The sequence below is a fragment of the Protomyctophum parallelum genome, assembly GCF_964188405.1.
Source record: "Protomyctophum parallelum genome assembly, chromosome: 21".
Classification (NCBI taxonomy): domain Eukaryota; kingdom Metazoa; phylum Chordata; class Actinopteri; order Myctophiformes; family Myctophidae; genus Protomyctophum; species Protomyctophum parallelum.
Genome location: NC_139713.1, coordinates 17,666,800 through 17,693,788, shown reverse-complemented (window position 1 = coordinate 17,693,788; position 26,989 = coordinate 17,666,800). Strand labels below are relative to the sequence as shown.

Here is a 26,989-nt window from a genome sequence, read left to right as displayed (position 1 = left end):
TGCATGACTTATCTCTATCTAATTTGTACACTAAAAATGTATTAATTTGTTATTGTTTTGCAGGAGGGGGAAAAAATGAACATAATTAACTTACTTCTCTCAGGTTATCTGCAACCTTGGGTGATTCCTCCAGATGAAACACCATTGTCAGGCCTGTGGAGCAGAATAAAAGAGGACATGTTTTCTCACTAAATTTACAACTTCGCGATACACTTGATAAAACAACAAAAGTAGTGAAATGCTTCCATTACAGTGGGACAGCAGCACTAAAGGTACACAGTCAAATTCAGAAGAGTGTACATAATGGAGCCAAATCCATTTGGAGTTAAATTAACATTGTGTATTTTTTTAAACCCTTTTGGGTTAAATCTGAAAAACCTATGTTTCTATGTCAGTGGTGCTCAAATGTTTTCATGTCAAATGCCCCAATGTAATTGGCAGCCGTCCCCCATCTGAAAATATGTTGTCCAGGCAGGGACGTAGCTGACCATTTGGTTGCCCTACTCGTAGGATATTTGTGCTGCTCCCCCTCCCGACGAGAGCACTGCTATTCCTCATGCAAACCGGCTATTTTCACTGTTTGCGAGGACGCACACACGGCCACTCGTTATTACGCAGGTTATTACGCATGTGTTATTTTGAGGGTCGGCTAGGCACCTTTTGGCACATTTTGTTGTCCCCCTCGCCGTGTTGCCCTACGCGCAGTGCGTATTGCATGTATAACGACGGCACTGTGTCCAGGGAGCCCCCTCCCCCCCCCCCCCAGAAGCAAAGATTTGAGTTGAAAACGTTCGCTCTGAAAGAATATATAATCAAAGATTTGAGACACATTTTCACGATTTTTCAAAAATAGCAGATCTACAAGCTCGTAGTGTGGCACCGAGTGTCGCGCTATGAGCTATTTTTCAAATAGCTAAAGTTAAATGTGTCCTAAATGGGTTAACTGTCTGTGACATCAACATGTATCAAACAATTGAACTATTACCTGAGTCCTGGAGGCCTATAAGGATAAGCAGTGCTAACTTGAGAGAGACCATCTTCCATACACCAGTCAGAGGTTTAACTTGAAGTCTCTTTCTTTTAAAAGCTGGGTATATATTAAGCGTCTCTTTGAGGGACCACCTGCTTTCAAATAGTTCACACCAATCAGAATTTGAGAGAAACACACATGCCAGTGTGATGAGGTATGCCCAATATTAGTGACTTATTAAGTTTCATACTTGGTTCCTCATACCAAAGTAAGCTAAAATATATATGTAATATGTTGCATGTTGATAAGAATCACTATTGTCCCATGAGCTTTGTTTGACATATTTAGCACATGATTTAACCAGTGAAAAAATTTCCTGTAGAGGGGGGGAAAGGAGCGGACCAAGTAGGCCTACAGAACCCTGGGGTATACCACAGCCAATAACTATAGTGATCATACCAATTGTGTGGTTCTTTGAAATAAGAAAGCTAGCTTTTTGTCACATGAGAGAGAGAGAGGTGCATTCAATATTTGGCCAAGAGTCGACTGACCTCATCAGAGATCCGTCACGCCCTGTGTTGTTTATTATCTAGTCATTAGTGTGGTTGCCCTGAGGGCAACCATACTATTGCTTTAGTGACCTTTTATTTATTATTATAGATAAACTTTATTTTGTCCCGTTATACCTCCCACAGTTTTTGTCGCACGCACTCGAGCCATATGTCAAAACGACGGGCTTCGTGTGCTCGTATTTTGCTAAGACATTTGTTGGATAGTTTAATTGATATGAATTAATTAGTGCATTAAATTTCTCCATAGACATGAATGGGAAAATGCAAAAACTCACTTTCAAATATTTTTTCCTCTGAGACCGTAAGGGCTATACTTACAAGAATTGGAGGAGAGATTCATAATAATTACTAAAATTAATGACCTTAGAAGTATATCGGTCGGCCTCATGGTGGCGCTATAACAGCCAACTTTACATTTTTGGCTATAACTCTTGAACCGTAGGTCGTAAAATCAAAATGTTTTTTTTCCATGGATTCCTTGGGTCATGACGCATCTCCCCATATAGGCCACGCCCATTTCCGTCTAGAAGGAATTTGCAGCAAATTAGCATTTTCTTCAAAACACACTTTTTGCTCCTCCTCCTACAGATTTTGTCCAAATCTCACAGAAATCGGTACACATGATCTCGGGACCTATCCGATGAAAACAGCACAGTCAGAAATTCCATATTCCATATCATTCGTCCGTAATCAGCTTCCAAAGTTAGTGGGAGGGGCCTATTTTACAAAAGATTGCACAAATCACGAACGGAAAGTCCAATCCTCCCCAAATTTGAATCACATGTTGAGGATGGCCTAATCAACACAGAGCCAAAAGCAATTCCATTTCCATCCATAGGGGGCGCTACAATTGCAAAAACAATTACCCGTTTGTTGCAAAAACACGATTTTGGGGGGGAAATCCCCTTTGAATGACTTTCGCATGATCACAAAGGGTGACTTGACATTGTAATTGGCTGGCAAAATTACTGGGAGGGGCCTATACCCGTTTGTTGCAAAAACATGATTTTGGGGGGGGGAAATCCTCTTTGAATGACTTATGCATGATCACAAAGGATGACTTGACATTGTAATTGGCTGGTATAATTACTGGGAGGGGCCTATATCAGCCAACCTATCCGATTAAAACAGCGATCTTCTGTATAGTTCGGTCGTAATCGTCTTCCCAAGTTAGTGGGAGGGGCCTATTTTACAAAAGACGCCACAATTCACGCACGGAATGTCCGATCCATCCCAAATTTGAATCACATGTCGAGGGTGGTTTCATCAACGCAGAGACAAAAGCGATTCCATTTTCGACGGGTGCGATGTGGGCAACCACACTTTGCAATTTCCCAGAATTGCCTCTTTCTAGTTTAACATTACTACTCTATCGGGATCGATGCAACTTGGGAATGCATCCTCTCTTATCAATTTCCTTTGATCTCAGAGCATACATAACTTCACACATTGCAAAACAATGTGTCCTTTTTCACACAGAGTGAAGTAAAGCAATATTAATTAAATGGAATGGCCACACTATAGTACTGAATGTTGCACAGTTGATTAATTTTTTTCCTGCCACAATTTACCGATACTGATACAGTACTACACAGCAAATTCCAGGGTGATCATGACCCGAGAGTGTGAAAATGGACCTGGAGTTATACAGGAACGCCTACTGAGCAAAAAACCCCTAAATTCTGGCCTTGGCAGCCCATACATCCAAACCGAAAAGTCCTGTCTTATTGCATTAAACAACGTTAAACCCACTTTGTCACTAGATTTGCCACTCACTTTTTGCCTGTAGGCTGCATTACAAATGGCTTACTCACAATGTTATACCAGGAAGAGACACTCTGTTTAAGATTACATGAGGCCAACCAACCAATAACTTGAGATTAGAATCACCATGCATGTATGAAGCTTTTTGGGTATTTGTGGTTTTGATTGCTCCAACTTCCTGCGTTGTGTCATACACCTATTGCTCCATCATACGGCAAAGTATACATCGGCGATAGCCTACAGTAGTTCCTACAGTGCTACTGCAATTCCTAATTAATTTAGACCTAAAAGATTAGGTCTAAATTAAACTGCCATGTTTAGTGACTTTAGTGGCTATCGTCAACTGGACTAGTTAAATGCTTCTCTGAATGAAAAGTGTGATTAGTGAAGAAGAACACTTCTGCTTTCTTAACAAATTTTGTGCAGTATTGTGACCCCGAATACCTGTTCATGGTGTGTCCAGTATCCTGGTTAATCAATCAGTTTCATTAATAAAACATTTGTGCAAATATGCAAATTATTTTATTGCAAATGTATACAGAAGTTAGTCTGTACTGACACCACCATCAATCTGGGGAAATCTCACGTTTGTGCCATGCCACATTGATAGTTGGCTAACGGTGGTTTGCAAAATACTACCAGTTTCTGCATTTTGAGCTGTTTGGGCAACCTTACCGTTACAATTAGTTTCCTGTGTATGTTGCAAATAACACTGACATTTCTTGCTGAAAGGTGACACCAATATACTTGCAGCCTGACAATTCACACTAATCTTAAAGTATATGAAATTACTTGTTTTGAATGCTACAATGTATGTTTGTGTGCAAAATGTTATACTACATTAATATATATTGTATGAATAAATTCCTTGCTTATTGTATGCACTACTAGACCAGTGGTTATCAACCTGTGGGTCGGGGTCCCCACATGTTTGGGGGGGTGGGTGAAGTTGTAGGTTTTGTCATTGAAGAGAAGAGTTTGTCAAATCATCACAAATCAATCACTTTTGGCGTCTTCACTTTTCTGCCCTCACTTTTGAGGGGCGCCAACCCCTCCTATCAACAGCTATAGTGTAGATTCTGTCTGAACACAAACATTTAATACCATTGACAATGAATGGAGAATTTACATCATATGTGCCCACTGGTCGTTATGTCTGTCGGTAGGTCTGTCGGTAGGTCTGTCAGTACGTCTGTCGGACTGTCGGTATGTCTGTCGGTACGTCTGTCGGTAGGTCTGTCAGTACTTCTGTCGGTACGTCTGTCGGTAGGTCTGTCGCATCAGGACTTCTGCTTATTCCTTATTAATCTGTGTATATAAAATATAACTAACTCTTCGAATCTCTTAGTTACATCAATATTGTTCTTATAAAATAGTTGGTTTGTGCCTATAAGTATTAAGATTATAAAGATCGCTTTAGTCATTTCAACTGCCAGGGACTTCCCATCCACTTCCCATGATCGTGGTGGTTTGACTCATGTCGATATAAAGAATCAACTGACTGAGAGAAAACGCTAATGTTACTGCTGTCGAATTATTAAAGATTTCGCTATAAACAAACGCTATCAAATATCACCGACTGACTCCCTGACAATATCGCTGAGACAGTTTATTTATTTTTGGACCACAACGCGTATATGAGAATATTTCAAATGAAACTTCTACGGCCCTGGACCAGGTGGATGAGAGAGGGTGTACATCAGGACGCTAGAGATTTCACCATCTGTCCGCTCCGCTGTAGTGCTGACATAACGAAGTGACATTATTTCCGGTCGCTTCTAGCCTTTAATTAAGGCGTCTTACTGGTAGTTAACGATATCTATTATCAGAAATAACCCTTTGGAAAGTAGATCATGGGTGATGTACGATAAGAGCTGCCCCTCACTTCACACAGGTGTGATTTTGATCTTCAATTTGTACTTTGCTCAGCCAATCGTGTCAATGTCAAAGTCCATGAAGTTCAAATGTCAGCTGAATGTTCTCATGCATCTTCTGCTTCCTGTAAAAGGTAAACCTTGGTCTGGTGACAGGCCAGGCACCAACATATATGGTCTTTGTCTTGATTAGTGCACCTGATGTACCAGTCCTCATACACAATCCTTCCATGAGTTCCTTCCTTCACACTATGGTCCCGAGTGCACACTTGGGACCACTTACAGAATTCATTCCATATGTTGATCTGACCCCCCCATGCCAAAGCACCTGCGTCCAGCGCTCGCTCAGCAGTCTGCCGTCACCCAGGCGGATGCGTGCACGCGATCTCGCAATCCCTTTCGGGGCGCGGCCGCTTCTCGCCCTCAGGGTGTCTTACTGGTTATTATTATTCAAATTTTAAATAATACTACTACTACTATTTATTATTTGTATTATTATTATTATTGTTGTTTTTAACAGCGTTATCTTAATTTACAATTATTTTAAAATTCAAGTTAACCCATTTGCAGATCCTTATCAGTGAACGATGAGAGACAGTAAGATCTCGCCCCTCCTGGAGATAAAGCCAAACAGATACTTAAGAATGAGGGGAAGAAGGAGGAACTACCTTTTACTCATCCGAACTTGAGCTACAACACAGGGGGGGGCGAGGCTTTTTGCTGACTATAAGTAAGGCTAGTGGTGTAAATGCTAAAACAACTTCATATTTTGAAGTTCACTGAGAAACATCAAAGTTACAGGTAAGGGGGTTAATATTTATGTATTTTCTTTTTTTGCAAAGACTCCCCTATTGCATTTTTACTCTCTACATATTTAGAAACAAACTTCCCCAAATCTGCCCGTCTGCTACAAATCTCAGTAATTTTAAAACACAGCTAAAAAGAAAAACTTTCTGTTTGCCTCTGCCTCTTATTGGGCTCACTTTCATTTGTATTTATTTCTCAAATGTCCCTTTTATACATATTTGTTCTCGTGTCCTGGCTCCTGAATAGGTTTTTCATATTGAGTCGATAGGTGTTTATCTTATTTTTTCTGTTTTTGTACCTTTTGTAATGTGTTTTCTAATGTGTTTTTATGTACAGTATAATCGGCCAGTTGTTGAAATGTGATGTACAACTAAACTTTGTTGTATACCTTGACTCTGAGACAGACTGATATTTCTTCTCTCATCATACATTTCAGAGATGAATCTCTGTCTCTTCATCTTTTTGACACTGGGCATGTGCCTCATGCACAGCCACTCTACTCCATCAGGTATCATGTTTTACATATATTTAGGAAAAACTCCTATGTAATTTATATGCCTTGTGGCTTTGGCACAGACAATGCAAGACATGATAGCCTAAATAATCATCTTTCTTTGTTTGTTTGCAGGGGAACATTTGGGCAGCCCATACCTTCAACGTGCTTTTGAGAAGGCAAAGAAAATTGTGGATGAAGCTTACAAGTACTCCAGAGAAGAGTGAGTTAATGAATTTAAATGAATTAAATCACGTCAACCTACAAAATAACAGCTAAAAACCTTTCCTACTTTGCCTGCTGACCTTTTATTGAGATTTTCCAAGAGTAGCCATTTATTTCTTAACCCTTTTCTCCCTAATTTAGTCGTTATGCCAATGAATTCCTCCCGACACAGTACTGTGTCAGTGCTGTTGTATCCTACTGAGTCACCTGCCATGACGAGCCCGTACATTACAGTACAGTTGTACAGTAAAAAGGCTTCTATTACTGTCTGTTTGACTCAATAACATTCATTTTCATTTTAGGCGAAAAGAAACAATCAGCAACAAGACTTGTTTTTAAAATGACTTGAACAACAAATGAGTGGATGAAGATGTTTTAGATCACTGTGGTTACATGATTCTTACATTCATCTATTACTGCCAATGTTCTTTCAAGGAGCCTGCGCAGGGTGCGTAGGGATCACGTTAGCCCCTCTGATACTCTGCGGCTCATGAAGCAACCACGTGGAGATACCCGCCAAGCAGTGCGATCTGCAGACTACATGGCCCAAACCATCAGACTGTTGCAGGACAAGGTCCACCATGTGCACAAACGCTCACTGAATGCAACAGGTCAGCAGAGATGTCTTTCTACACAAATGCATGTTCCACACAACTTATATTTGAAATAGGTCCGTACTATCTATCTACTACTATACAAGTCTGTTTTGATGTTTTTATCTTTTATGGCCTTTTTTGTAGTTTATTGCACATTTATCCTTTGATGCACCATTTTGATGTTGTTTTTGTAACTTTCTTTGAAGTGATATACAGCATACAAATAAAGTTTAGTGTTATTGCTATTCATATTATTATTATTGTACATTTCATTTCAGACCTTCTTTCTCCTGAGGACCTGATGCGTCTTGCTGAACTTACAGGATGTACAGGTCGAGTGCGTGACCCACAATGCCGCACTGTCCCAAACCTCAACACGTTCCGCACAGCCACAAGCGTCTGCAACAACTTGTAAGAGCTGCCATGCATTTGTTAAAATGACACACGTTAATTTTGACAAAACTTTGATTTAGTTTTATTTAGTCTAAATATTATATGGTTTTAGTCGACCACTTGAGTCAATATATTAGTAATAGTTTTATTTATCATAGCTTACATTTGTGAAGTGAAAAAAGGTAGGCGAGTAAAAGTCCACGAACATTTTTTGTCAAAGTTTTAGTCAATGAAATTAACATTGCATGACACAGCTTGTTTTTAATCTCAACAGATTATCCTATACAGGATCCTTTTACACTATCCATTTCATGAATTGGTTTTAGAAGTCTGAGGCAATGTAGCCAATCTACAAGCTCACAATGCGTCATGATGCGACACATTTTGAGCTTGTAGATGTGCTATTTCCAAATGGCCGAAATGTAGGGGTGAAGTGATTAATGTATGTATATATAAATAAGAAACCCTCAAAACTGTACTTAAGTACGCCAGACCGATGAGTCTGATTCACTTCCTTTGGGTAAGTGAATCTATCAAATGCACAACTCTCATGTTTAATTTTTTTTAAGGAGAAACCCTCGTCTTGGGGCCTCCAACACCCCATTCGCCCGCGCGCTCCCTGCTGAATACGACGATGGAATCTTTCTAACAAAGGGCTCCACAAACAGGACCATCAACAACCAAATGCTCCCACTGGTATGATACACTGTCGTGTGTAGGCTACTGTACTGTATGTACTGTGTGATGCACGAGTATAATATGTTCAATGAATTACTTTGCACAACATAACCAATTCCGCTCCTCTCTAAGGTGAGAGCGGTCTCCAACCAAATTCTACGCGCGATGGATGCTAACGTGGTCAGTGACACAGAGAACACCCTCATGACGACCTTTTTTGGCCAGTGGAACGACCATGATCTTACCTTCGGCCCTTTCTCCCCCAGCATTCGCTCCTTCAGCAACGGTGTTAACTGTGAAGAGAGCTGTGAAGAGGTTGAGCCCTGCGTCCCCATTCGGGTTGGTGTCCTCGCTCATAGGAGCCTTATACTGGAATGAAACTTATTTTATTGTGAACATCATTTCTATGATATGACACCCACCACTTTTCCCGGTCGTTTCTGTTTTCCTTTCCATAAACTTTAAGCACTTTGAGACTGGCCGTGTCCCTATTTTGAGCATGTCATTAACTGAATAGATCTGAGATGTTCGCTATTCAGCAAAGTATATAGGGCTTAAGTGGTATATGCTTATTGCTTTCCAATAAACAGGTCCCCCCTAATGACCCTCGTCGACCCCGCCCCCCTGAAGGTTGCTTGCCTTCCTTCAGATCGGCACCTGCTTGTGGAACAGGAACTTCGGCCTTCAATTTCGGCGGCGAGCCAAACACGAGAGAGCAGATCAATGCTCTGACGGCCTTCCTTGACCTTGGCCAAGTATACGGGTCTGAGGAAAAGCTAGCACTTTTCCTCCGTGACTTGACAAACGACATGGGCCTGATGCGCGTCAACGATGAGTTCAGAGACAGTGGACGCGAACTGCTTCCCTTCAACCCCATGAATGCAAAGATGTGTGCCACGCGCAGAAACACCACCAATAATGCAAATGCAAGAGAGGTGCCCTGTTTCATTGCAGGCGAGTGTTGAGTTATGTTTTGTCATGACAGTTGGTAAATGCAATTCCTGCATGGCACCAAAATGGTGCCACAAGGTGGTGCCATCTGGAATTGCATTTACCAACTGACTATTACAGTTTGATCTCTCTGAGATCTTAGAATGAAATGCCATTGATATACCCTTTTAAAACACAAGCACCCAAAGATGTTCGTATTTGACATGCTGACAAGAGATGCTGGAAGTGAATAATATTTTGTCATTGTCTGTTTTCTTATTTTCCAGGTGATACCCGTGTGGATGAGAACATATGCCTGACATCCATTCACACTCTGTTTTTGCGCGAACACAACCGCTTGGCCCGTGGACTGAGGAGAATTAACCCACAATGGGACAGTGAGAGGCTCTACCAAGAGGCTCGCAAGATTAACGGTGCCTACACACAGGTAACATGTAGCCCTATCGGTGCACCCTGTCATATTAATAAATAATTAATAAACACTGATACAGATAAGATAAACCTTACGGAAATGTAGGCGTCAGCATTATCAGTAAGAAACACAGTCTGTTCAATTATGTACAGCCTATACTGTATAATGTCCAGGTCATTTTGAGGTGTGTTGAGGAGGTATAAACTATGAACATGCTCCTTAACTTCACTAGCCAATTATAGATGCAATGCAAGGAGGAGCCAACATCAACTCAGGACTCCTGAATCGCCGCTGGCAGGAGTCCCGAGCTGGTGTTGGCTAGTCTGCGCCCTCTGATTATAGAGAGGTCTTCCTCCAGGATATAGCATTCAGATTCCTGAATTTTCCAGACATTCACCCTGACACTCACTTATACCGACAGTTATTCCTCCACATGACATGACACTGACCCCACGATATTTCATATATTCCAGGTGTTCGTGTTCCGGGACTACCTTCCTACTATCCTTGGTCCTGACATAATCGCACAGCTGGGCCGTTACCCTGGCTACAACCCTAATGTAGACCCCAGCATTGCGAACGTGTTTGCCACAGCGGCATTTCGCTTTGCACACAATACCATCCCGCCTGTCTTGCCCCGTCTGGATGCATACTACAGAGAGGCTAATAGTGTGCCTTTGTTCCAGGCCTTCTTTTCTCCCTGGAGAATAGTTTTTGAAGGTACGCGTCATTTAGTGAAGACAAATGGCCACTGTAATTTACATGAAATATATATATATCTCATGATTCACACTATGCTCATACTGTAAAAAACAATATATCTGTGAAAATGTATTTCTAGAGTCCAAAATATGTTTTCAAAGACATCTTTTGGACAGTTTTGAAACGTGAAAGATATTTCTTCAGTGGGTATTTGTACCAATAACATTTTTTGTACACTGGCTTTCTCAGGTGGCATTGACCCTCTGCTCCGTGGTTTGGTTGGACGGCCAGCTAAACTGAACACGCAGGATAACATGATGGTGGATGCTGTGAGGGACAAGCTCTTCAAGTTTGTCTTTGAAGTAGCTTTGGATCTGGGCTCCCTCAACATGGCTAGAGGACGTGACCATGGCCTTCCTGGTATAATGTTTTAAGTTTTAACCACTTTCAACCCGGTGTCTAAAAATGTATTAAAAATAACACACATTGTCAGCTTGTAAAGTTTCTATTTTAACCACGTGACAAGGTTATGTGTACTTTAAAAAGTCTTTGTTCACTCATAAGGTTACAACGCCTGGCGCAGGTCGTGTGAGCTCTCTCAGCCTAGAAATCGGGCTGAGCTCGGGCGAGTTCTGCAGAATCCTGGCCTGGCTCGCCGACTGCTTGAGCTCTACGGCACACCTGATAACATCGACGTCTGGCTCGGTGGTGTCGCTGAGCCTTTTATCAACGGTGCCCGCGTTGGCCCTCTGTTCGCCTGTCTCATTAGAAACCAGTTCCGGGATATCCGTCAAGGAGACAGGTGAGGAATACAAGACATGTACAATTGTACATGCATACGCGTGCGTGTGTGTCTCACACCTTATTTTCTATTCCCAGGTTGTGGTATGAGGCTCCAGGAGTCTTCACCGCCTCACAGAGAAATGACCTGCAACGTGCCTCCCTGGCCAGGATCATCTGTGACAACACTGGAATCCGCGCTATCCCTCGAGATGTCTTCTCTGTAATATCAAACAGCAATAGGCCGCAATACTGCAACGCAATACCAAGGCTGAATCTCCAAAATTGGAGAGAGAGGCCGTGCTCAGGTGAAAGAGCATTTTAATTCCTGTCTTTCTTGTAAGAGCAAGCAGTGGACCACTTTCAGGGGGATTGATCTAATTTTGTTATACGTATTCTGTTAGTTATAATTCATGGTCAGTAATTGATGTTTTATTCAATATTTATATAATAGAACAGAAAAGTCTCCTATGGACAAGTGGTGAAAACTAGCACTCGTGCTAACACACTGTAAACGATGCATCTACAAGTTGTACAATTGTGCAATGAGCAATGTGATTGTTATGTCCATATCAAATAAATAAACATAAACATAATAGTGAAAATTTGGCGGCGTTATATTGCGCATATATATGCTAATGGTCAATATGGCCTTGTGCAAGTTCAGATCAATTTCTCAACCCACTGAGGAGAACCTTGCAGGCAGAACAGACTGATGACAGAGGTTTCCTTATTTATATTATATGTAGGATTATTTTTGACAATAATTTTGTTATGGTTGCTCTGACATGTAGCAACAATAAAAATAAACAAACAACAGAAAAGAAAATGAACATAGTATCAAAGAAAAGCAGCCATAGTAACACAGGATTTTGGCGTTGAACAAATTTGTTTAGGAATCCATGTCGTACACCGCAGTCGATGGGTTGTGACCCAAACATAGCTGATCTACAAGCTCTCAATGCGTCGCAGTGCAACGCGTTGTGAGCTTGTAGATCTGCTATTTTCGCTATTTTTGTCACTTACGGGATTTCAGCCCCTGCCTCTTTAACACTCTGCACGTCCCTGCTTGAGGTGTTTGGTGCCGTGTCATTATTCCGACTCGCGCATTACTAACCCTAAGCCTATGCCCTAACCCTATAGAGCGTCGCAGTCCTGCCCCCTTTCAGAACGACGAGTGGCCCAGGAAATGAATCCCAATGCATTTTGCCCATAGGCTTTTCTTAAAGTATTTATTTAAAGACGGTTACGCCGCGGACAAAGCCAACTCGGATTGTGACAAATCATGACAATGAACACTATGTTTTGGGCCGATCAAATAATTTATTTATAAGACGAAAAACAAAACAAATAGTGTTGTCTCCTGCCTTTATTTTCTTCTTTCTAATGATTTGATCGGCCCAAAATATTGTGTTCATTGTCATGATTTGTCACGATCCGAGTTGGCTTTGTCCGCGGCGTAACCGTCTTTAAATAAATACTTTAAGAAAAGCCTATAGGCAAAATGCATTTGGATTCATTTCCTGGACTGCCCCCTTTCATGACGGCGCCAGACCCAGGAAATAATTCCCAATGCATTTTTCCCATAGACATTTCAAAACGTATTTATTTAAAGACCTTATAAGCGTCGTACAAAGCCAACTCGAGTTGTGACAAATCATGACAACAAACACAATATTTTGGACGAAAAAAATAATTACAAAGAAGTAAAACAACAAAAGGTTTTCTTCTTCTTTCTAATTATTTGTTCAGCCGGAAAAATTGTGTTTGTTGTCATGATTTGTCACGACAAGAGGCTTAAAAGGTCTTTAAATAAATAGTTTTTGAAATGTCTATGAGGAAAATGAAAGGAGAATCATTTCCTGGGCCCTGGTAGGGGGCGGGACTGCGACGCTCTATTACCCTAACCGCACGCAAAGCCATGTAGTCAGAGTAATGGGATGTCGGAGTTATGGGCATTCCTCGAGGTGCTTGAAGGTGCTGATGTGTGCAAGGTTCCTACTACAAATGTTACAAACATCTATTGACCTGTATATCTATGTAAAAGCTATAAGTGTTTTAATGAAATTTCTGTGTTTGGTGTTGCAGGCCAAGGTGCAAATTGCGATGAAGTCCAAGGAATTGAGGTCAGACTCTTATTTTGTGCCACTTGATCAAGGTTACGATTAAAACTAACAATTTTCCTCGGTTCCTGTTGCCTTGGTCAAGTCTCTTTGTACAAAAACAGACCTTATCCATTAAGCCAAGCCTATATTTGATCAACACTAGTCTCAAAATGAAATGTTTTATATCATAGAAAAATGTCAATAAATACATTGTAAATATCTCTGTTTTTCTGTAAACTCACACCAGAATGAGACAGATGCGTTGGATCAAGACAGACAAGCCAACGAGGTAGACCCAATGGACAGAGAGAACCAGTTTGATGGACTGGATGACCAGGAGCTTCAGGACAATGAGGTAATCAACTAATATTCGTCTTGGCAAATGGCAAATAATAAGTCAGAATTATGCCTAATTTCTTCTTCTCCTGTCATACACATGCTCTCACATGACAAAGACTGCTGATCTACAAGCTTACAAAGCATTGCATAACGCATTGTTCATATATCTTTCTGTGAGAGTGACTTTTCACCTGTGCTTCTCCCTAGATCCCACAGGCATAAGACGTCCTTCCAGAAGCCAGCCACTCCATACAGCTTCATCCTGCCTTCCCTCTTCGCCCCGAGCTAACAAAATTCTGCTTCAAATAAATGAATTAGTAAATTACATTATGTCTTACTCAAAATATTTTACCAGAACAGACAGTCAGACAGACAGTAGTACCTACCTCAAGTTATTCCATGTTGAAAATGACACCACCCAACTAATAACTTGAGATCAGAATCCCCAAGTATGAAGCTGGTTGGGCAATTTGTGTTTTGAATGTTCCAAGCTCCTGTGTGTTGTGTTATGCCTATTGCTCAGTCGTACAATAAAGTTTAACCCATTAGAACTGGGAAAGCATCTGTGTCATTTTGATTTCAGCTATACAGTATACAGTAGAATAGGTAGAAAGGTCGCACACACCAAGAATCCAATTTCTCTACATCAGGACAAACGTTTCGGCTAACAGCACAGCACAGTCTAACTGCGTTTCGTGACTGGCTATTGTCAACTCACCTAGATAAATGTTTCTCTGAAAGTTCTACTTCCTCAACAAGCTCAGGCGACTAACTGTACTTTGACCCCAGCAACACCGCTGTAGGTCAACAGATATTGTTCATGGTGTGTCCAGTATCCTGGGTAATCTTCTATTTGCATTAATAAAACATTTGTGCTTGCAAATATGCAAACTGAATTGATTGCCTTACAGCAAAAGCTTTACCCAAATGAAAATGGATACAAAAGTTTGTACTGACACCAACTCTGACCATCAAGCTGGTGAAATCCCAGTTGGTTCTGTCACATAGTTAGCTAATTGCGAAACTACCAGTTTCTGCTATTTAAGCTGTTGTTTGGGCAACTTTCTGTTACAATTAGTTTCCTGTGTATGTTGCAAATAACACTGACATTGTTTGCAATTGGGAATATTGACACAGACTTGACGGACGCAGCCTGAATTTTTTTATATTTTATATTTTACATTATGCTTTCAATATTACATCTGTGTGTAAAATGTACAATAAAGTATAAGTATATGGATATTGGATAATTATTATTTTACTTATATTCTAGCCCATGCCAATGGGTTTGTTTTATTGTCTCTGACAGGCCAGAGACTATATGTGGACTCTGTGTAGGTAATGTGAACGGAAATAAAAGCCCGGGTACTGAGGCTACTGTTTAGGCTTTAGGCAACCCGACCTGTGTCACCTGTGCTCTGAGGAGCTGCACTTCTCCTGTTTATTTGTGTCCTTTGAATGCACTGGGCAGTTTCCTGCTAGTATATGATCCTTTTTCTTGGAATGGGCAGGGCAGTTTATAGCCCTGATATGTTTTATGATAAAATACTGGTTGTAATTAAGAGTCCAATAGCAGTCCAAAAGTACAATAGCAGTTTTGAAAAAGTATAATGTGCAGCAATATCTAATCATAATGAGCATGAGGAAAATAATGTTGCCCAGAGTTCTCAGTTGCCCACTCTTCAGCCGCCCATCTATTTCTGGAGAAATAGACCACCAATTGATTGATTTATTGATTGATTGAAAATTGTATTCACAGTTTGTAGAATGGGTACAGTTCAATACAAAAACTGCTACGAGGACAAAGCCAAAAAAGCATTTGAGTTGACCTGTTTACATCAGGGTCCCCCATTTTCAATTCATAAAGGAATGAAAAAAGGGAAAAAAATTAAATCATATATAGGCCTACAGTTAAAGAAGAAAGTAAAAAAAACTGAAAACATGTAGGCTACAGTATGGAAATGAGCGGGGGGGGACTTTTTTTTTCAGTAAAATTAATTTAATGACATTAAAGGGACACTTCACCCTTTTTGCAAAAGAATATATGTTAATGACGTTTAGAAGATTTAGAACACTTTCCTGGGGTCTTCATGCAAAGATATATAAGAAAGCTAGATGGCTCACCGGCGCTCTGGCCAATGGAGAGCGACGTTGCTACGTAGTGGCCATCTTACTTCGGGCAGCATAACATTGTATCTATGGGGCATGCACTTTTAAATAACCATAACTTGCTCAATTTTCAACCGATTTTCAAACGGTTTGGTTTGTTATAAACATCAGAGACATCCGCATACTTATGCTTTTATACGACGTTCATATAAAAAACAAAATTAAGCAGTTATGACTGTTAAAGCTGAGCTTTAACATTGAACGCTCAGTTGCACTTCCGCATTTGACCGTAGACGGTTCTTCCGGGTGCTTCAAAACGCCACTGAGCAACTTCCACTCAAATTAATATATAGCTCCGGTTCAGTCTCTATCCTTTTATTGCTCTGTCTGGGGTGTGTGTCAACATTTAAAGCACAATTTTCCCAAGATTCCTTGCGAAGCATATGCCTTCCGCGTGTGTAATGGAAGTCCCGGAAAAGACGCGCTGTGATTGGCCAGTAGTCAGTTGAGTGACGGCGAGAGACATGGAGGAGTCGCATGATTGACGTCACTTGGGCAGCGACGCAGCGTCCCTTCAGCTGTTTCCTATGGCACTTCCGCTTCACTTCCTGCCTTCAATGGAAACGCGTCGCTCCAATGAGGCGTCTATATATATTTATATACAGTATCTATGGTCTTACTGAGACATTATGTAGTCCAGGAAGTAAGTGAGCCCAGGTACACGGCTATCTTGGTGGTGTAGCGAATCTTGTTTGACCAGACCCATTGCAATTGACCAAGCATCAGTGACAGAGCCTCATAGCATCGCCTGCCTGGCCTTCTTCACAAGTTTTCTCAGTTCTATTCCAGACAGTATGTAACCCTCCCATCAGACAATTGCATAAATAGAACAGTTAAAACAGATAAGATAAAACCTCTGCAACATCCTGTTGCACACGTCAATTGGAACTGAGCCTCATCAGGAATAACAGAAGAGCAGAACCAAAAGGGTGGGATATATTCCTCAGCCTAGTAGGAAAGTCTGTGAAAGATTTCACGTAAATTGCACGCTGCGTTCATGGTTTGAGGCTTTTTGGTCAAAATGGGCAAACTTTGAAAGCCAATGTTAGTCAATTGGGATGATGGAATATGAAATATCGTTGGCATCCAGGGAGAGTGTGTGCAAAATTTGGCATCGACCGGGTAAATGGTGCCGGAGATAAGCTGTACACAGACGGACGGACGGACACACACACACACACACACACACACACACACACACACACACACACACACACACACACACACACACACACACGGACGGAGTGCAAAACATACTCTCTCCCCATGCCTTCGGCCTGGTGGAGACAACCATGCCTTCGGCCTGGTGGAGACAATAATATAAAAAAAAACAAAGACACAAAAACAAAACAAAAAACTATTGAAATACAAAAGAAGGGCACTAAAAGCAGCAATATACACAGTACAGGCCAAGGTTACACACTCAAATAGAATCTGAATCAACTATATTGTCACAGCACAGGTTTGCATACAGTGGGTGAAATTAGTTTTTGTGCAAGCTCCATCATTTTAGAGCAGGGGTTTTCAACTGATTGTGAACCAGGGACCACCACCTTGACTAAGAATCAACCTGGGGACCACTGTTGTGTTGCAAAGGGATATGGGCTAAGATTAGTGCTTTCGTAATACTTGCTACGGAATACTGTTTCTAAAACGATGGTCCACGGACTTAACTGATATACAGTACTGACACATGTGGCCCTATCTTGGGCATGCCTTAACCTTTATCCCTAAACTTTTTTGCCATATTTTACTATCTTGAAAAATATTTTAAAATAGTTCAACTAGCCGATCTACATCCACACATTATGAGCTTGTAGATTGGCTATTTGAACTATTTTAATAATAGTAATAATAGTAATATATATATATATATATAGTAAAAATGGCAAATACGTGCAAGATATAGCACATGATTATATGGGCACATTTCCTAATAATGATGACTCAATCAGGCAAGCTTCACCACTTCACCCTTCTTGAGATTCTCAAGAATTTCTTGACCTCAGACTTCTCAGTAATTCTCAACATTGACACGGAATAGTGAGTGCCCAGACATTTGGTGCACTGTTCTGTGGAAGAAAATACAAACTCTTCACTTTGCTACATTACTAAATGCACGGTCAGGGACCACACGCAATACCTCCACGGACCACCAGTGGTTCACGGACCACCTGTTGAAAACCCCTGATTTAGAGAGAAAGGGAAGAAAAATAAGAACAGGGGAGGGGGAGATTAATAACAAATCATAGTACAAATGGATCTGAAGCAAGGCCAGGAGAAAAAGTTCATCTTAACCTGTATGGAGGAGCAAGCTGTTCTTTTTTCATCCTTTATTTATCCAGGGAGGTGCTGTATAGGGAGAGTGCTTATTGTCAGCCACACCCTGCACAGACACACAAGAGAGGCCTAAAGTTTTATATATAATGTATAGAAATGATAGATTATTTGACTAATTGCATGCATCATGAGGTTTCAGAACAGATCATAAATGTTCTTAAGCATGGCATTGGTTATGCTGCTTCCTTATCCCCAGTTCATCTGGGGCATCTAATGACAAGAGCAGGCCTATCAGTAAACGATGCCAATAATTCCCTTAAAATAATTCTGTGTTCAAATAATATTTGATTATCTTCCATCAGAAACTCTCTCAGGGTCCCAGGCGGTGGCGTAACCGTCTGGGCCGCGGGTTCGACTCCCGAGCCCGACACGGCCTTTACTGCATGTCATCCCCCATCTCTCTCCCGTTTCCTGTCAGCCTACTGTCTGTCCCTTAAAAAAAATCAATCAAAGGCGTAAGCCGCAAAAACAATTCTTAAAAAAAAAAAGAAACTCTCTCAGGCTGTTTACCAAATCAGTGAGTATTATGTTATGTGTTATTTTATAAGTGAGTTGATGTCTGAAATATGACTAACAAAAAAAATAATGTTTTAAAAAGACAGCCAAAAGATAAAGGCAAATCAGCAGACGCTACAAAAAGGGTGATTAAAGGGATACTTCACCCTTTTTGCCAAAAAATATATATCAATGAAGTTTATAAGATTTAGAGCACTTTACAATATAAATAGTCAGAGAAAAACTTCAATTGGTGAATTGTATGTAATGTCACCAAAGGATGCTGAAGCTGCTGCTGCTGCTACTAGGCCTACTACTGATAAAGATGAAGATAAAGTCAAACAAATACTTAATGATGAGAAGGAACTAGGAAGATAATTACAACTTGAGATAGGGGGAGAAGGAAGAAGGAAGTACCTTTGAGCTATAGAACACAGGGGGGCGAGGCCTTTTTCTGACTATAAGTAGGGCTAGTCACTGGTAAGGGCAGGAATACTGGGCTAGTGACCCAAACAATTACTTCATATTTTGGAGTTCTCAGAGAACCATCAGAGTCCCAGGTAAGGGGGTCATTATACGTTTCTTTTTGTCATATTTTGCAAAGATTTATTGTATATTTACTCTCTACTCTGTTATTTATTCTCTCGTCATACATTTCAGAGATGAATCCCTGTCTCTTCATCTTTTTGACACTGGGCATGTGCTTCATGCACAGCCACTCTACTCCATCAGGTATCATATTTTACAAAATGAAAAACTGCATAATTGGTTGGTCATTGCTTGTATTATATGGATATTACAAAGCCTTGCAATTGATATGGTATGGTAGGATGACTGTGTATCTTTCTTGTGGTTTTCAGGGGATTATTTGGGTAGCCCATACCTTCAAGATGCTTTTAAGGAGGCAAAGAAAATTGTGGATGAAGCTTACAAGTACTCCAGAGAAGAGTGAGTTAATGATATAACCCACTACTACTACTACTACGACTACTACTACATACATAGTGCAGTTCACTACTAAACAACTGAATAATGCATACAACCCATTTAACAGTAATAACCAGTGCCATGCAGGAATGGACATTAAAGCCAATTGTAAGAGCCATTTGAGCCTCCTAAATGTATCCATTATCCAATGATGTCCACTGAGGGGCATGGTCAAGGTTGGCAGGGTATTTAATCAGGTCTCAATCAACCAGCAGGTGTTGCTGACAAGAGGCAAACCGTTTTTAGACTGTGTTTAGGAGGCTGTTGTCTGTATCATTTACGTTTATTGTATTTATTTAGATGTATGCTGTAGTGACTAGGCCTGCAGAGACCGATAATAAATCTTCATTATACCAACTATACGCACATGTTTGGACATCACATTCTGGAGCACACATCTTAACTACAACCCGACTGTCGGCAACCCACCAGTGCCACAAATATAGGATTTGGGCACTAACTACACCAATGATCTTATCCACTAGCCTAAAGGCCACACCACCGCAATGCAACTCCTTGCAACAGAACAGTTTTGAGGTAGTCCACACCGATGCAACTCCTTGCAACATGCCATTAGGGATAATGGTTGCAACAAGTTGCATGTTGCAAGGAGTTGCAAGCAAGGAGTCGCATTGGCCCACGCAGGAAGGGACATTAAAACCAATGATCTTATCCACTGGACTAGCCTAAATTAAGGCCAGACCGCCCCAATGCAACTCCTTGCAACCAAACAGCTTTAAGGCCAAAGAGTGCAAAGAGTCACATTGGTGTGGATTGGCCTTAAAAGGGAATCATCCTTGGCTGGGGGACATATTAGGCTTTTTGTCTTAGACAGATGCTCTGAGCTATCTACGAGTGCCACATTTGAATAAGAAATGTATACAAAAATGGAGGATATTTCCATCTCTGTACAACATGATTCTTCCATTAACCATTAGGCTACTGCCAATGTTCTTTCAAGGAGCCTGCGCAGGGTGCGTAGGGATCACGTTAGCCCCTCTGATACTCTGCGGCTCATGAAGCAACCACGTGGAGATACCCGCCAAGCAGTGCGATCTGCAGACTACATGGCCCAAACCATCAGACTGTTGCACGACAAGGTCCACCATGTGCACAAACGCTCACTGAATGCAACAGGTCAGCAGAAGTTTCTTTCTACACAAATGCACGAGCACGTTCAACATAATTCTGTGTCCCGAAAAGTGCAATCTGGCAAATTTGCAAGCTCACAATATGTAGCATTGTGAGGTGTTGTGAGCTTGTAGATCACCATCTTTGGTGCACAACTCCATATAACAAAGTACTGTATATACATTTATATTTGTCATACATTTCTTTTCAGATCTTCTTACTCCGGAGCAGCTGTTGAGCCTCGCTAACATAACGGGATGTGCTGCTCGTGTGCATAAGCCACTATGCCGCGGAGTACCGAACGTGAACACGTTTCGCACAGCCACAAGCATCTGCAACAACTTGTAAGAGCTACCATCATGCATTTGTTACAACAGTAGAATCTTATTGGCTGTATAGCCATCAAGATGTATAACTTTGATAGGACTACTTATATGTATTATTATGAAGAAACATTTAGGGCACCTCAAAATATTTGATGATTATGTTTTCAAGACCTTATGTTTTCAAGACCTCAATTTAATTTTAGAAACCTAGCTAATATTACAGCTAAGTTTGTTAGAAATTTGGCTGGAATTTGACTTTGTTTACTTTGGGGTTTTCCAGTTGAATCTATCAAATGCATGACTTTCATGTTTATTAATTTTTTAGGGTTAACCCTCGTCTTGGGGCCTCCAACACCCCATTTGCCCGCTGGCTTCCTGCTGAATATGATGACGGAATCTTCCTAACAAAAGGCTCCATAAACAAGATCAACAATGTCATGCTTCCACTGGTACTATACTGTACTGTATACTGCATCATGATGCATGAGATATGATATATCACAATAATAATAATAACATCTTCAATACATTACTTAAACATAATCAATTCTGCTCCTCTCTATAAGGCGAGAGCGGTCTCCAACAAGATTCTAAGGACAATTGATGCACAAGTGGTCAGTGACACAGAGAACACCCTCATGACAACCTTTTTTGGCCAGTGGAACGATCATGATCTCAGCTTCACGCCGTTCTCCCCCAGCATTCGTTCATTCAGCGACGGTGTTAACTGCGAGGAGAGCTGTCATGCAGTTGAGCCCTGCATCCCCATTGTGGTTGGTGTCCTTCTTCTAGCCTTACTGCAATGATTTTCTTTTTACGTTTGTGTTATGTTATTAGCCTCCAACAATTTCAACATTTACCCAAACTGTTACCCAGTGATTTAGTTTTTCTTCCCATAAAATGTAAGTACTTTGAATCTGGTGTCCCTATTTTGGGCATGTCATTATAGTAATAGATCAGCTATTCTCACTATTTGTTCAAGTATATAGGACTTATGTCGTTCATCTATGCTTTCCAATGAACAGTTCCCCGAAGATGACCCTCGTCGACCCCGCCCCCCTGAAGGTTGCTTGCCTTCCTTCAGATCGGCACCTGCTTGTGGATCGGGAACTTCGGCCTTCAATTTTGGTGGTGAACCAAACACGAGAGAGCAGATGAATTCTCTGACATCCTTCCTTGACCTTGGCCAAGTATACGGGTCTGAGGACAAGCTAGTACGTTCTCTCCGTGACTTGAATCCTGACTTGGGCCTGATGCGCGTCAATGATCGGTGGAGAGACAGTGGACGCGAACTGCTTCCCTTCAACCCTATGAATGCAAAGATGTGTGCCACACGCAGAAGCATCACCAACAACCCAAATGCAGAAGAGGTGCCCTGTTTCATTGCAGGTTAGTGTGAGCTCCGTTTGTCTCTGGGGGCTGAGAATAAAATCTTCTAATCTGATGAAGAATGAAGAATGCTATTGATACACTCTTAAATCCTACCTGACCGCTCAAATTAAGGCAAACGTCCAATAGTAACATGTGGGGCAGCGGTGGCCGAACGCCGAACGGTTTGCGGAGTGGTCTTGATATCGGAAGGTCGCTAGTTCGTATCCCCGGACCGGCACGTTCACATTACCACCGCTGAAGTGCCCTTGAGCAAGGCATTGAACCCCTACCATGAAATGTTCTATGAGCAGGGCCTGGCTGTAAACATGTTATTGAGCTTAGTCCAGTTACCCTGGGTAAACATAGTAACTTTGCTTTGCTTTGACATATTGACAAGAGGAAGTGATTGGCATTTGGTCATTGTCTGTTTTGCTATTTTCCAGGTGATACCCGTGTGGATGAGAACATATACCTGACATCCATTCACACTCTGTTTTTGCGCGAACACAACCGCTTGGCCCGTGAACTGAGGAGAATTAACCCACAATGGAACGGTGAGAGGATCTACCAAGAGGCTCGCAAGATTAATAGTGCCTACATGCAGGTAACATGACCTTTGCAACGCATGAACTTGTGCTCACATTTCTCATATTAAAAACATAATAATACTAATAGGGTTATTAATACTACTACTACTAATACTACTACTACTACTAATAAATCTCTGTAAGATAACACAGGAGAGGAGAGGTACTACATATATAAGAGTAGGCCTATCTAACCATTCTGGCACTAGATACTGTATCTGCACCGGATATCTCAATGAATAAATAAGCGATTATGTAATAATTGTGACAGCTCTAAGACTATATCATCTAGCCACTCACTGTGTTCCACCTTATGACTGACTTAATTACACCACAATATTTCACAATGTGTCTTCCAGGTGATCGTGTTCCAGAACTACCTGCTACATATTCTTGGTCCGGACAAACTCAGAGCGCTTGGCCGTTACCGTGGATACGACCCTAGCATAGACCCCAGCGTTTCCAACGTGTTTGCCACAGCGGCATACCGCTTTGCACACAATACCATCCAGCCTGTCTTGCCCCGTCTGGATGAAAACTACAGAGAGGCCAATGTCCGCAATGTCCCCTTGTTCCAGGCCTTCTTTACTCCCTGGAGAATTGTTTTCGAAGGTGCAGTACGTCATTCAGTGAGAACACTGTGTAATGATGATTCACATTATAGGCTATATACTCATCACGAAAATGTGAACATTTATTTCCCAGTCCAAAAAAACAATATTGTTTTCAAAGACAATATTATTTCTTCAATGGTATGTTTTTTTTTTCTTTTTACATTTGTTTTCTACAGGTGGCATTGACCCTGTTCTCCGTGGCATGGTTAGGTCGCCAGCTAAACTGAACACTCAGGATAACATGTTGGTGGATGCTGTGAGGGACAAGCTTTTCAAATTTATCTTTGAAGTAGCTTTGGACCTGGGAGCGCTCAACATGGCTAGAGGACGTGACCATGGCCTTCGTGGTACAGTACATGTTAAACAAACACTGTCAACCTGTTTCATTATAGGCCTATGCAAAGATTTCATTTAACATTTAAAACATTTTCAAAATGTATAAAATGTATATGAAACAAATATGACTTTTGTTTTTTGGAAATAGCAGATCTAGAAGCTTTCTTTGCAATGCAATGCTTTGCAATGCATTTCCCCCACAAAGCCATAGGATGTTCACCTAAATATTTCTCTTGAAAATCTATTTAATCACTTATTTATGCCACGTGACATGGCATCAAGGTATATATGCACAACAAAGTAAACATTTTATCTACTTATTGTAACAGTGCTTCTTAACTTCAGTGAAATGCTGTCCAAAAAAAATAGTCCAAATTCCTCATCAACAATTGTCTTTTTTTACCGACAAGGTTACAACGCCTGGCGAAAGGAATGTGGGCTCTCTCAACCCAAAACCGAGGCTCAGCTCGGTGCCGTTTTGCAGAATCGTGACCTGGCTCGCCGGCTGCTTCAGCTCTACGGCACACCTGATAACATCGACGTCTGGCTCGGTGGTGTCGCTGAGCCTTTCAGCGCAGGTGCCCGCGTTGGCCCTCTGTTTGCCTGTCTCATCAGTAGACAGTTCCGGAATATCCGTGCAGGAGACAGGTGAATGATATAACACACACACACACACACACACACACACACACACACACACACACACACACACACACACACTAAATGTTTGTGTGTGCACGTGTGTATTTTCCCAGATTTTGGTATGAGGCTCCAGGAGTCTTCACCCCTGCACAGAGAAATGACCTGCAACGCGCCTCCCTGGCCAGGATCATCTGTGACAACACTGGAATCCGCACTATCCCTCAAGATGTCTTCACTGTGTCAAAAACCACCACCAATAGGCTGGTCAACTGCAATACCATCCCAAAGTTGAATTTGCAGTTATGGAAGACACGTCGCTCAGGTGAACGAGGGGATTGATCTACTGTTCTTAGTGACATTTTGTTGGTTATAATTCATGTTCAATAATGTGTATTATTCTATATTCAAGATTCAACATTCAAATATTGTTACATCTTGTGTACAAGCACATGTGAATACAATTATTTCTGTTCCGTTTCCTCTGAATATAGCTGCAATTATGGTTTTAATAAAATATGTTGGTGTTGCAGGCCAAGGAGAAAATGATGATGAAGTCCAAGGAAACGAGGTCAGACTCTATTTTTGTTTGATTGTACAGTGCTATTTGGTGCAATGTCTTGACAACCACTTGATCAATATGGTTAATACTATTACTAACAATTTCACCCAATCTTGTATTTGATCAGCACCAGTCTCAAAGAAATTCAACCAACTCAATTGTGAGACAAAATATAAGCTAAATATCCAATTTCTCTCTTTAATATTAAGAATGAAGACGAACAAGCCAACGAGGTGGACCCAATGGACCAAGAGAACCAGTTTATTGGACTGGATGACCAGGAGCTTCAGGACAATGAGGTAATCAACTGATATAAACCTTGACCAATAACAAGACCCAGTTCCTCCCCCAGAGTTACTGTCGAAGTGTCCTTGAGCAAGACTCTGAACCCCTAATTGCTCCCAGTGTGCAGGTTGGTGCCTTGCATGGTTTCCTCCGTCATCGGTGTGTGAATGGGTGAATGTAATGCACATCTACAGTATGTAAAGAAAGCGCTTTGGATAAAAACGCTATATAAACGCACCATTTACCATTCATATACCTGTTTCCTTTTTCCGGTTAATTTCCCCGTACCTTCATCTGATTGACACGTAGCACTGCAGCAGATTTGAACTGGAAACAAATGTGAAGATATGTCATATCCGTTTCCAGTTCAACCCTAGTTCAACCCTGCTGCCAAGTTTGCCAACTTAAGCCAATCAAATGAACCATGTGGGTGAAAGTGAACCAGAACATAACGGTGATATGCCAACTTCTGACAACCTGAGACTATACAGTTATGGAACAAGACCATGGTTCCCCGTCAAACAATTCTGTCGCGTGCCAAAATAGTGAATCTACAAGCTTCGGATACACCATGTCACGGCTCGTTGTGAGCTTATTATCTTTCTGTGAGAGTGACTTTTCGTCTATGCTTCTCCCTAGATCCCACAGGTCGTCTCACAATAGTTGACAAGATGTTGCAGTAGTATGAAGAGTATCCGTAGAGGCCCATTGGACCAGCATCTTGGTTGATTGATTGAAGTATTTATTTACAATGATTGCATAGTCTAAAGGTCTAGACTCTAGAACATGATTGAAAAGACATTTGATTATCTATAACTTCATTATCGAGACAGTATTGTCAACATAGTTGCCATATCGGCTTTTATATTATGTAAAAGAAAATGTGTCTTGTAATAATTTGAGCAAAATGGAAATATTGAACACGGTAAATGTAGGCCTACACCATACTGCTTTTTGTTTGTGTTTTGTTAATGTCTGTAATAAATAACATATTTTCATTATGGATTTTTACCAGTATTATATGAAAGAGCATATATTGCAATTGCGAACAAATATTGTACCTTATGCACTGTACCTAGACTATTTTTGTTTTGTTTTACCGTAATCCTCAAAATCTGTTTTATTGTGCATTCAACATTAAAAATGTGAAACTAAGCAAAGGTTTATGAACTTTCTGTTCATCTGTGTCCCCTACCAACTGTGTCACATGGTTAAACTGTGCACAATAACTGCACCATAAACTTCCTGCTCATTGACTATACATTGTAGATAGTATTTTACTTACTTATCTTGATTCCTTGTTCTCTTGGTACTCAAATTCTTAGCCCATTTACCTTATACTTGATTAATCAAACTTGCATTTCTTATTGAACTATGTGTGGCGATAGTTACAGTATATGATCACATACTCAAAGTGACCCCAATTCTGTTTATTTGGTTTGAACAACTCTAAATTGCTTTGAAAACCCCTGCTCTAGTGCCACCC

General features: G+C 41.0%; 2 protein-coding genes across 2 annotated transcripts; both read left to right on the top strand.

Annotated features, from left to right (window-relative positions):
* Positions 1-5,944: 5,944 nt before the first annotated feature.
* On the top strand, positions 5,945-14,203 carry LOC310878722 (eosinophil peroxidase-like). The gene is made up of 16 exons (XM_083793096.1): positions 5,945-5,981; positions 6,424-6,495; positions 6,616-6,703; positions 7,141-7,316; positions 7,580-7,712; positions 8,264-8,390; positions 8,505-8,711; positions 8,963-9,326; positions 9,590-9,750; positions 10,209-10,455; positions 10,687-10,857; positions 11,002-11,239; positions 11,317-11,525; positions 13,306-13,343; positions 13,570-13,677; positions 13,869-14,203. The coding sequence occupies exons 2-16, from the start codon at positions 6,426-6,428 to the stop codon at positions 13,881-13,883; spliced, it is 2,352 nt and encodes a 783-aa protein (XP_083649222.1). The 5' UTR covers positions 5,945-5,981; positions 6,424-6,425; the 3' UTR covers positions 13,884-14,203.
* A 4,995-nt stretch (positions 14,204-19,198) lies between these two features.
* Positions 19,199-26,166, top strand: LOC310878854 (eosinophil peroxidase-like; the record flags this gene model as incomplete). Its single annotated transcript, XM_083793271.1, has 15 exons — positions 19,199-19,225; positions 19,326-19,397; positions 19,526-19,613; positions 20,614-20,789; positions 20,995-21,127; positions 21,435-21,558; positions 21,676-21,882; positions 22,135-22,498; positions 22,924-23,084; positions 23,427-23,679; positions 23,858-24,028; positions 24,428-24,665; positions 24,773-24,923; positions 25,428-25,517; positions 26,143-26,166. Exons 2-15 carry the CDS (start codon positions 19,328-19,330, stop codon positions 26,164-26,166), a joined length of 2,250 nt encoding a protein of 749 aa, XP_083649397.1. The 5' UTR covers positions 19,199-19,225; positions 19,326-19,327.
* Positions 26,167-26,989: the final 823 nt, after the last annotated feature.

Excerpts from the sequence above, each read along its gene's own strand:
- LOC310878722 (XM_083793096.1), top strand. The coding sequence starts at position 6,426 with ATGAATCTCTGTCTCTTCATCTTTTTGACACTGGGCATGTGCCTCATG. Across the intron at positions 7,317-7,579 it reads ACGCTCACTGAATGCAACAG|ACCTTCTTTCTCCTGAGGAC; the intron begins GTCAGCAGAGAT and ends ATTTCATTTCAG. Across the intron at positions 8,391-8,504 it reads ACAACCAAATGCTCCCACTG|GTGAGAGCGGTCTCCAACCA; the intron begins GTATGATACACT and ends CTCCTCTCTAAG.